Source organism: Oryctolagus cuniculus, chromosome 1 (genome assembly GCF_051225735.1).
Source record: "Oryctolagus cuniculus isolate XC-2025 breed Fujian yellow rabbit chromosome 1, ASM5122573v1, whole genome shotgun sequence".
In the NCBI taxonomy this organism is placed as follows: Eukaryota; Metazoa; Chordata; class Mammalia; order Lagomorpha; family Leporidae; genus Oryctolagus; species Oryctolagus cuniculus.
The window spans coordinates 105,852,466-105,863,358 of NC_142867.1; the positions used below are offsets into that span (position 1 = coordinate 105,852,466).

The following is a 10,893-nucleotide window of genomic DNA, read 5'->3' on the forward strand; positions in this document are numbered from 1 at the left end:
TTACCTTACTAGGATAATTAAAGCAAGGGTCTCAAAATGTATGATACTCTAAGTCCAGTGAGAGAAGTGCAGCCTAGAATTAATTATATTAACACAACAAATAAAGAAGTTGGGTATCACTGATGACCCTACTTGTCAAAAGAGAACAAGGAAGGAATGCAAAGTAGGTAAGAAGAAGGTAACTATTTTGCTCCTATGGCATACTTTACTAACTTCTGACTCTCCCTTCATCATGTTATGGGCATTTCTGCTTTAAAATAACATTTGTTTTGCAAACAATATTTACTTTCCCAAAATATCAAAGCACTGCCTCAGGGATACATACCTAGGAGTTGTTTCTGGAGCACTTCCAGCACAAGTCTGATCTTCTCAAAAACTTCAGATGGCGATGGATGTTCCAAATTAGTCATCACAGATTCAAAACGAACAATAACAGAATTAGGCTGGTTTTCTATCACAGCAGAAAGGGATGGGCAAGATGCCAGAGGTCTAAGGACATACTTCAGCAGCATCTGACCTGAAAAGCCATACACTCATCAGAAATCACCAGAAGAAAATCTTTAAAAAAAATCCCCCCCCTCAAAAAAAAATATATATATGGATCTGGGGTAGGTGCTTGGCACAGGTGTGGATGACACTTAGAAAGCCTTCATCCCATATCAGTCTCAGCTCCTTCACCTCCAATCTAGCCTCCTTCTAATGGTCACCCTGAGAGGCAACAGATGCTGGCTCAAGAACTTGGGTTCTTGCCACCCACTTGAGGATCTGGATTTAGTTCCAGGCTTTGGCTTGGGCCCAGGCCAGCTTTAAGACAAGATATTTAGGGAATTAACCAGTAAATGAAAAATATTTTTCTCTCTCTGCTTTCCATATAAAAATGAAAATAAATTATATATGTATGCATATATATATTTATATAAGTATAATGGCTGGCATATAATCATAGTATATATAGTTTGGTTGTTCAAACTTAATGACATATTTTATATATTTGTATATTTTATATATATTATTATTTATATAATATATAAATTACTTATATATACATAAATGTGTTTTTAAACTTGAACAACCAAAATACACATGATTACATATCAACCAATATGTACTGCAGATTTTCCCACTGAAACTTTCCACATTGTCTTACAGATTTTGATTGATTCAACAAACCAAATAAAATTAATGGGAATTAGTTTTTGGTTAAAAGGGGGAGAAAAATGCAAGCCATTAATAAATAAAAAAAGGCAATATTCATGATGATTCCCTTTGAGGAATTCTGAGACCAAACTCTATCATTAACCTTCCAGAGAATATTATGATCTCTTCTGTCATCTCCTTATCACTGGGCCTTCTGAGTTTTTGTGTACATGAAACAAAGTAGCATGCTTTACCAAATGATTTAAGCTTCATGTGCAGTTCTCCAAGAATAAAAAATGCCAAAAGGATAGAACTGATGGGTGATATAGGGGTCTTCTCCTCTTTCTGGGATTGTTCAGTGCATAAATGAAGTTCCGTTTGCAGGCAAGATTCCAAGCTACTGGTATCTAAGAAAATGGAGGAAAAATATTGGTTGTCTCAGCAATACAAGATGTTCCCACTTTATTCTTCAGAGCCCATTTTCTCCTGAGATTCATAAGAGGCTGTCACTGTGGCATAGCAGGTTAAGCTGCCACCTGTAGTGCCAGCATCCCATGTGGGTGCTGGTTGGAGCCCTGGCTGCTCCACTTTCAATCCAGCTCTCTGCTATGGTCTGGGAAAGCAGTAGAAGATGGTCCAAGTCTTTGGGCCACTGCACCCACATGGGAGACCCAGAAGAAGCTCCTGGCTTCTAGCTTCGGATCGGCATAGCTCCGGCCATTGCAGCCATTTGGGGAGTGAACCTGCAGATGGAAGACCTCTCTCTCTTACTCTCTCTGCCTCTACCTCTCTGTAACTTTGTCTTTCAAATAAATAAATAAATCTTAAAAAAAAAAAGAGAGAGAAATTCATAAATATGTGTTTTTATTACAACATACTTTTTAAAAAAGATTTATTTATTCATTTGAGAGGCAGAGTTACAGACAGAGAGAGGGAGAAACAGAAAGGTCTTCCATTCACTGGCTTACTCCCAGAAGGCTAAAATGGCCAGAGCTGGGCCAATCCAAAGCCAGGAGCCAGGAGCTTCTTCCAAGTCTCCCACGCGGGTGCAGGGGCCCAAGCACTTGGACCATCTTCCACTACTTTTGCAAGCCATCAGCAGGGAGCTGGATCAAAGTGGAGCAGACAGGACTTGAACCAGTATCCATATGGGTGCTGGTGCCACAGGCAAAGACTTAACCTACTATGCCATAGCACCAGACCCAACAATACACTTCTAATACAATCAAATATTAATTATGACATATATGTCGATGGTACCACTTTAAAACAAGAAATAACTTTTTTCTGTATATTCCAATAAACCTAAGTGCAAAAGAAGGATGATGTTCTTACAAGAAATGTTTACAAAATATGTACTGAATGATTGAATGAGGGCAAGGAGTAAAAAAATAAGGTCCTAGTTTCATAGATTTCCTCTTATGTTCATTCTTACCAAGAGAATAGCCTGTCAAACAAGTTTAACAGGTAGGGTATGTTTTAATAAAGAATTCAACACACCTGCCATTGTCTCTTAATTTACAGTCCACTTGGCAAAAGAATATAAAACTTTCTCGACTTTACAGGCCTGATATACACATACATGTGTATATGTTTATGTACGCCCATACATATATTTTTGAAGGCAAAAGTGGAAAGGGAGCAGCGGGAGACTGTGAAATTTCCCTTTAAAGACACTAACTTCCAAGATCCAGTGTTAGAAAACACACTAAATATAATGGCATGTCTTTTGTGTATTATCTCCTGAGGCTTTACACTCAGGCCAAACAACCCATCAAAGGGGGCTCACATCCAAAGGGGGATTGAGACACTGAGAGCCAAATAACATATCAAAGCCAGGGCAGGATAATCCCATTTCTTCACTTTGCAAAGCACCTCCATCTCATGGTTTTGTCACCATTTTCCCCCCAAGGTCTGAAAAAACCTGAGCCAAACCCCTCCTCTATCCACAGTCCTGCTGGCCCCATCTTCCTTCCTCAGCAAGAGAAACACAGCTGAACAGCTTCTTCAGGCATTCTTGGCAAGGTAAGCTGTTGAGATTATGGCTGGTAGAAACCTAGTGTGGTCTCAAGCTGCTACTATACCCTCACATGTGGACCCCAGTCCTGAAATCATCTTTCCTCACTTTCCTAGAAAAGCAGCCAGAAAGAGGCATGAAAAGGAAGGAATGAGAGAGTACTTAGGGATACAGATGACTTGATTCTAACAGTGCATCTTGCCTAACATGAGAACTCAATACAGATTTGGGAGATTGTGAATGAAATCTTCCCATCTGCCAACAGAAAATATTTAGAATATATTCAGAGTCCAAACTGGTTCAGGCAGATTAAGCAAAGCAGTCCACCTGAGGTCAGCAGCACCTTTTGATGGTGGGAACTTCCAGACAATCAGCCTCTGCCACTCTTCTCCGAGGTGATAAAGTATGTTCTGTTTCTGTATTGTGAGCTCCATGCTGAGACATTTCAGTATTTTTAAATCAAAGCATTTTCTGGATTTTAGCAACTTCAAGCATTTCTGTGCCTGGTGGTGAAATGGAATCATTGTTAAACATTCCATCTGGACTCAAGGCAAATAGAATATATTTGTATAATGATAAGAAACACATGGAACTCAAAATTTACTAAAACCAAGAATAGCACTAATTGGCCACACTTGAGCAAGTATTTAGTACCTCTTCCAGACGCTGAGCTGCAGTGACATACTTCTTCTCTGTTAATGCACAATTATATTCTTCAATGGCAGTAGAAAACTGAAAAGATAAGTTTATTATTTTATTTTATACATTCTATTCTTGCAAGTCTGTTTTTAAAATACACAAAGTCACCACTTAGGAATGTCCACTGAATAGAGACCAACTGAAGAAAAAATAACTTTGACAAACAAAGCAATAAAGTTCAAGTTGCAGTTTACTGACCTCTTGTAGCTGTTTTAGCAAACTTAGGACTACCGAGTCTCTTTCCAACTGTTGCTTCAAGTCTGTAAATTCAGCAGTCGATACATGAAGATCTCGGCGGACCTAATTCACACATCAAAAACAAGTACTTAAGTTACACAGTGCCCAAGAAATAAAACACTATCAGTAAAATTTATTAAGTCAATGTACTTCATGTTGAAAATTAAATGCTAGTTAAGACTGGAATAAAAATCACAGAACTGGGGGCAGGCATTCAGCTTAGTGTTTAAGACGCCAATTAGAACGCATGCATCCCACATCAGAGTGCCTGAATTTGATTTTGGGCTCCAACTCTTGATTCTAGCTTCCTCTTAACACTGCGATGGCTCAAGTGACGGATCCTAACACCCAAGTGGGAGACCTGGATTGAGGTCCTGGCTCCCAGCTTCAGCCATAGCCAGGGCATCTGAAGAGTCACCCAACAGATGGGAGCTCAGCTTACACTCATTGTTTTTCTAATTTAAAAAATTAAGAAACAAAATTATACTCCCAACATTCCTGACTGTCAATGAGACAGAGTTTAAAAAACAAAAACAAAAACATGGAGTTAGCACTGTGGGACAGCGTGTTAAGCCACAGCTTGGGATGTGGGCCTCCCATGTAGAGGTGTCAGGAATGGAGTTCCACCTCTGCTTCTGATAGTTTCCTGCCAATCCTGGGAGGCAGCAAGTGATGGCTCAAGTGCATGGGTCCCTCTCACACACATGAGAGACCATATGGAGTTCTAGGCTCCTGGCTTTTGTCTGGTCCAGCCCTGGCTTTATGGGAATTTGGGGGAGTGAGCTAGTGAATGGAAAATCTCTCTGTCTCTCTCTCTCTCTCTCTCTCATTCTCTTTCACTTTTTTTTTTTGTTTTAAAGATTTTTTTTTTTAATTTTATTTATTTATTTTTATTTTTATTTTTATTTTTTTTTTGACAGGCAGAGTGGACAGTGAGAGAGAGAGACAGAGAGAAAGGTCTTCCATCTGCTGGGTCACTCCCCAAATGACTGCAACGGCTGGAGCTGCGCCAATCTGAAGCCAGGAGCCAGGCACTTCTTCCTGGTCTCCCATGCAGGTGCAGGGACCCAAGGACTTGGGCCATCTTCCACGGCTTTCCCAGGCCGTAGCAGAGAGCTGGACTGGAAGTGCAGCAGCCAGAACTAGAATTGGATCCCATATGGGATGCCTGCGCTGCAGGCAGAGGATTAACCTACTACGCCACAGCCCCAGCCCCCACTCTGTCTTTCAAATAAATAAAATCTTGGGGCCGGCATTGTGGTGTAATGGGTAAAGCCACCACACGTAGAGTTTGCATCCCATATGGGTGCCAGTTTGAGTCCCGGCTGCTTCACTTCTAATCCAACTCTCTGCTATGGCCTGGGAAAGCAGTGGAAGATGGCCCAAGTTCCTTCCCCTGCACCTGTGTGGGAGACCCAGAAGCACCTGGCTCCTGGCTTTGGATAGGCTCAGCTCCAGCTGTTGTGGCCAATTGGGGAGTGAACCAGCAGACAAACACTTCTCTCTCTCTCTCTCTCTCTCTCTCTCTGCCTCTCCTTCTCTCTCTGTGTAACTCTGACTTTCAAGTAAATAAATAAATCTTTTTTAAAAAAAATCCTGGGGCCAGCATTGTGGCACAGCAGGTTAAGCCACTGTCTCTGACACTGGCATCCCCTATGGGCACCAGTTTGAGTCCCGGCTGCTCCACTTCCAATCCAGCTCTCTGCTAATGCACCTGGGAAAGCAGCAGAAGATGGCCCAAGTACTTGGGTCCCTGCCACTCATATGGGAAACCCAGATGAAGCTCCTGACTCCTGGCTTCAGCCTGACCCAATCTAGCCACTGCAGCCATTTGGAGAATGAACCAGCAAATGGAAGATCTGTCCATCTCTCCCCCTCTATAACTCTGCTTTCAGATAGAAAAACAAATCTTTAACTAAATAAACTAAAAACAAATAATTTTTAAAATGTGAGTTGTTTACTCCTGGAATTGTCCACTTAGTATTTTCAGAGCGCTGCTGACCACTGGTAACTGAAACTGAAAAGCTGCAGACACGGGGGAAGCTACCATATGTTAATATCTCCCCATCTCTAAGAAAAAATTCCCTCCATCTCAGCAACCACCCTATTTCTCAGCTGCTGCCTAATTTTTCTCCTCTTTCTCACAAATAAGTTTCTTGAAACAGTGATCCATACTCAATCTTTCTACTTTGATTCACTCTACCCCTCACTGCGATCTGGTTTCTAGTTTCACCATTCCTCCAAAACTATCCTTGCCAAAACATCCACCAACTGCTTGGTGCAAAATCCAAACCATACATCACCAGTATTGAATTATTTAACAGTACACTGTTACTTCTCTTCCCTCTGACACACTCCCTTTCCTTAGTTCCATGATACCAGTCTCTACTGATTTTCCTCCTAGTTTTTTGGCTGTTCCATTTTACTTTGCTTTGGGGAACTTCCTTTTTCCTCTGGCCACTCCATATACACTGATATTCTTCTCTTTAAGGGCTTTCTTTCTAATCTGAACCAGTGATTCCTTTTAGGGGAAGATTCTGCCCCATTCTCACCCAGGAACATGTGCTGTCTAGAGACATTTTTGCTGGTCACACTGAGAGTTCTACTGGCATTTAGTATGCAGAGGTCGGGGTATTGCTAACATTCTACATTGTACAAGACTCACACCTCCACAAAAGAGTAACCTCCACAAAAGAGTAACACAGCCCAAAATATCAGCAGTGCTGAGGACAAGAAACTCTGCTCTGTACACTCTCTCTGGGCATCTACCTCATTCACACCTGTGGCCTCAACTTCAAAGTGCTGCTAACTCAAGTGCACTTCACATTCCTAACCTCCAAACAAGTACATGGATGAGGTAACATGCACACTGCCCACTAAAATGCATTCTCCTTTTTCCCATAGTCATGGCACTCATATATACTGCATATTTCACCTCTCCAGTCTCCTTCACTAGTGGTACAACCATATGTCTAAGATCTTATCAACAGAATATAAGCAGAAGTGATGTGTACAGTTTCTAACTCTGAACCTTAAGAAAATGTATTTCTCCTCCATGTCCCCTCTTTGCCCTTAACCTCCAGTTTTAACCTGGACGTGGGGAAAAACCAGATTCAATAATACAAACAACAAAACCCAAGACCAGTGCTTCCTAAATGGTTATGTACACATGTGGATACTTCAAAAAGTCTGTGGAAAATGTAATTAAACAATAAGTTTACGGGGCCAATGTTATGGCGTAGAAGCTTAAGCCTCTGCCTGCACAGGCCCACATGGGCCCTAATTCAAGTCCTGGTTGCTCTACTTTTGATCTAGCTTCCTGCTAATATGCCTCAGAAAGCAGTGGAAGATGTAGTAAACAGCTTTAAGACAGTAGATGGTGCTTCCCTTCAAAGAAAAAGGGACGCATGATTGCTACCCATCATAAAACAATCACCCAGGGGAAGGCGTCTAGCCTAGCCTAGTGATTAAGACACAACGTCTCATGTCAGAGTACCTGGGTTCAACAGCCATCTGGTTCTGGACTCCAGCTTCCTGCTAACGCAGATCCCGAGAAACAGCACTGATGGCTCCCGTGCCTGGGTTCCTGCCATGCACATAGGAGACCTGGACTGGGCTCCCAGCCCCTGGCTTCAGCCTTGGCCCATCCCTGGCTGCTACTGGCAGTTAGGAAATGGACCATCAGTTGGGAGCTCTTTTCTCTCTCTCTCTCTCAAATAAACTTTTAGGAAATGATTCATTTAGTTTCCATATCCTCAGGAATTTTCTTCTACAATGTAATGTACTATACATTGCCCTGCAGGAACTAGGGTGTGGCACAACTGATGCAAAAATGCAGATCATCTGGCTACTGCTATGAGTAATAAACTATCTTTCATCTCTCATCCAGGAGACTCACGTCTTCTACCAGAATTCATGAAACTACAGCAGGCTTGCCTGTTGAACTGCAAGTAGGTTAAAATCTCAGATTCTGCTTTAGCTGTTGAGAGAACTTTAAAAAAGTACACAGAAAACAAAAGATTCATTTTGGTGCAAAAAAAAAAAATTAAAATCCATGCAGTTTTTTGTAACACACATTTTCCATGAGCTTTTTGAAGTACCCATGTACTAGGGTACTTATGCCTCGATTGTAAAACCAGCTTCCTAGCCTAGACTACTACTATTTAAAAAAAAGTCTTAGGTAAGCCATTAATTTCAAGGTCAGTCTCTCTTACACTCTTTTTACAACAATCTAGCCTTGATACAATTCAAATGCCCATGCAACTCCCTTTGGACATCCCACAGATACTTTAAGCTCTTCAAATCTCTCAGCAAAACCTGTTCTCTCACTAGATTCTATATTTTGGTGAATGAGCTAATCACAGTTATTCCTGCCTCCTGCATCTTTCATTCCCCACATCACCCAGTCTCAAAGATCCTATCTCTGAAACATCACCACAGTTCATCCATTTTTCTCCATCACCTTGTCTCTGATTTCTTTCTTTCTTTTTTTTTAAAGATTTATTTATTTAAAAGGTAGAGTTATAGAGAGGCAGAGGCAGAGATAGAGAGTTTGAGGTCTTCCATCTGCTGGTTCACTCCCCAAATGGCAGCAACGGCCAGAGCTGAGCTGATCCAAAGCCAGGAGCCAGGAGCTTCTTCTGGGTCTCCCACGTGGGTGCAGGGGCCCAAGTCCGGACTTTGGCCATCTTCCATTGCTTTCTCAGGCCATAGCAGAGAGGTAGATTGGAAGTAGAGCAGCCAGGATTCGAACTGGTGCCCATATGGGATGCCGGCACTGCAGGCGGAGGCTTTACCCACTACACCACAGTGCCGGCCCTGTCACTGACTTCAGAGCAGGTCAGCACCCAATTCCTCTGGATTATTTCAACTTTCACCTACTAGTGCCTTCTCATTTCCTAGTCTCATTTCCCTCAAGTCCTTTCTTCAAACTGTAAGTAGACTGGGATTCCTAAAGTTCAAATCAGACACCATTCCTTATCATCCCACCCCAAACAACCAACGACTCTTACCTCACTCTCTATCCTGGATTTCAGCTGGTCGATGTCATCAGACAGCTTATCCACTTGGGTAACCAGGTCCTGTGCACTCTGCATGCTAGGCAGGAATTCACTGTACTTCTTGCTGATCATATTGCATACTTCACCCTATCATGTAAGACATAAGAAATGTAAGACAGCGAAATGAAAAGGGAACACTGTTAAAAACACACTCATCTTCCATAAGCAATCTTTGATGTTAAAGCTTTTTTTACCAGTTACCGATTGTTTCCCTCCAAACTACAAGATTTCTTCCAAAAAAACATTTCTCCCACACTGAAAGATCTTTTAATATAATTAGTATGAAAGAAGTAAATGATCACCAATTTCAAACAGTGCCCAAGAGTTGCACAAATGCTGGAAACAAGAAAGGTACAGCCAGTTCTCCTAAGACTGCAGCCACCAATTTTAATCACAAATCTAACAGAAAAGAAAGCAAATGGGTAAATTAAATCCATAATCCGAATACCTCCATTTACTAATTTCTAGCTTCTTAACTATAAAACTGAAGGCCTAATCTTAAAACCCTAAATTGATTTTAGTTTCATCATGTCCTTTAAAACAAGTTAACAAACTAATTATTGAATATTCTGCATTGAATTATTCAGTTTGGAATATACAAGAATAAATTATGCCTGTCTGCAAATTCCTTAAAGAGAAGCTATGGTTCAGTAACCAGAATACAAGGCTAAATTGCACTACAGCAACAGAGCTATAAAGTCCTCCATGGTCACAACTGAGAAAGGGGTCGCTCGCGCTCCAGGTACCCCGGTGCGGCCCGTGCCACCTCGCGTCCGGCTGTCCCTCACGTCTTCCTCCTCCCACTCCCAGCTCTCTCCGGCCGCCGCCTCCTCCTCCCACAGACACAGGCCTCCTCAATCCCAAGCATGGCCTGGGCTGCCCACCAGGCTCGCCCGTCACCCACCCCGCTCAGCCCTCCCACTCCTCACTGTCCCCACTCAGCCCCTACACTCAGATCTCCCTAACCGGCCCCACTCTGCCGGAACCCACTGCTGTCTCCACGACTCGGCGTCCCTTCCCGGCCAGCCAACAGCTGCCTCGCCCTCACCTTGATCTCCTCAACCCGCCGGGTCAGGCGGCTGATCCGGGTGCCCAGATCCTCCTTCTCCAGGCTCCCCGAGTGTGCCAAAACTTCCGTCACGAACGAGGCCATCGCTACCACTGAAATCAAGACCGACCAGGTCACTCGCTCGAAGCCAGCGCGGCAGGTCCCGTCCCGCCAGCGGCCTTGGCGCTTGGCCTGCCGGGAAACGGAGTCTCGCCAGGCCTAGTTCGCCGCACGGAGATGAGGGCCGCACTACAACTCCCAGCAAGCACCGCGCGCGGCTCTCGGGAGGATTTCCACGGTGTCCCGCAGTCGGCAAACTGCGTGACGCGTTTGCTTCCTTGGCTGTTTTCAAATAGCCTGTCTCTTCCCGCCAATTCTTCACGAAAAGAAATGAAATGTCATTCATCTAATAACTTTCCAACTGAGACTTTCTCAACTTCAAAACGCCTAGCTGTGACAGTATCTAGGCGGAAGATAAAAGAGCGCATCCCGATCTTTTTTTCCTTAAATACTCATTGGCCAAGCGCCCACCAGCATCTTTGTGATTGGCGCCCTCTGCAGTTGTGCAACGAATTGGCGTCAACTCGTTATATATAAAAGGCTACCTATAATTGCGCTCCTTTTATGTTACATAGTTTACAATTGTGTACGTATATCTCTGGAATGCATTTTATATTACCGGAGTGTGAAAAACA

General features: G+C 42.9%; 1 protein-coding gene across 2 annotated transcripts in view; it reads right to left on the reverse strand.

Moving 5' to 3' along the window:
* The window catches only part of ZW10 (zw10 kinetochore protein), a 35,445-nt gene extending 24,982 nt beyond the window's left edge, over positions 1-10,463 (reverse strand). Inside the window, exons 1-8 of one of the 2 annotated variants that reach the window (XM_017343240.4) lie at positions 10,199-10,402; positions 9,453-9,549; positions 9,103-9,237; positions 4,052-4,153; positions 3,809-3,886; positions 3,498-3,657; positions 1,392-1,544; positions 326-517 (exon numbers count right to left, since the gene is read on the reverse strand). In XM_017343240.4, the coding sequence (XP_017198729.3) occupies positions 326-517; positions 1,392-1,544; positions 3,498-3,657; positions 3,809-3,886; positions 4,052-4,153; positions 9,103-9,222 (805 nt within the window). In that variant the 5' untranslated portion in view covers positions 9,223-9,237; positions 9,453-9,549; positions 10,199-10,402. Of the gene's footprint in view, positions 1-325; positions 518-1,391; positions 1,545-3,497; positions 3,658-3,808; positions 3,887-4,051; positions 4,154-9,102; positions 9,238-9,452; positions 9,550-10,198 lie in introns of both variants that reach the window. The other variant, XM_008261207.5, reaches the window with a different exon arrangement.
* Between the last annotated feature and the right edge of the window lie 430 nt (positions 10,464-10,893).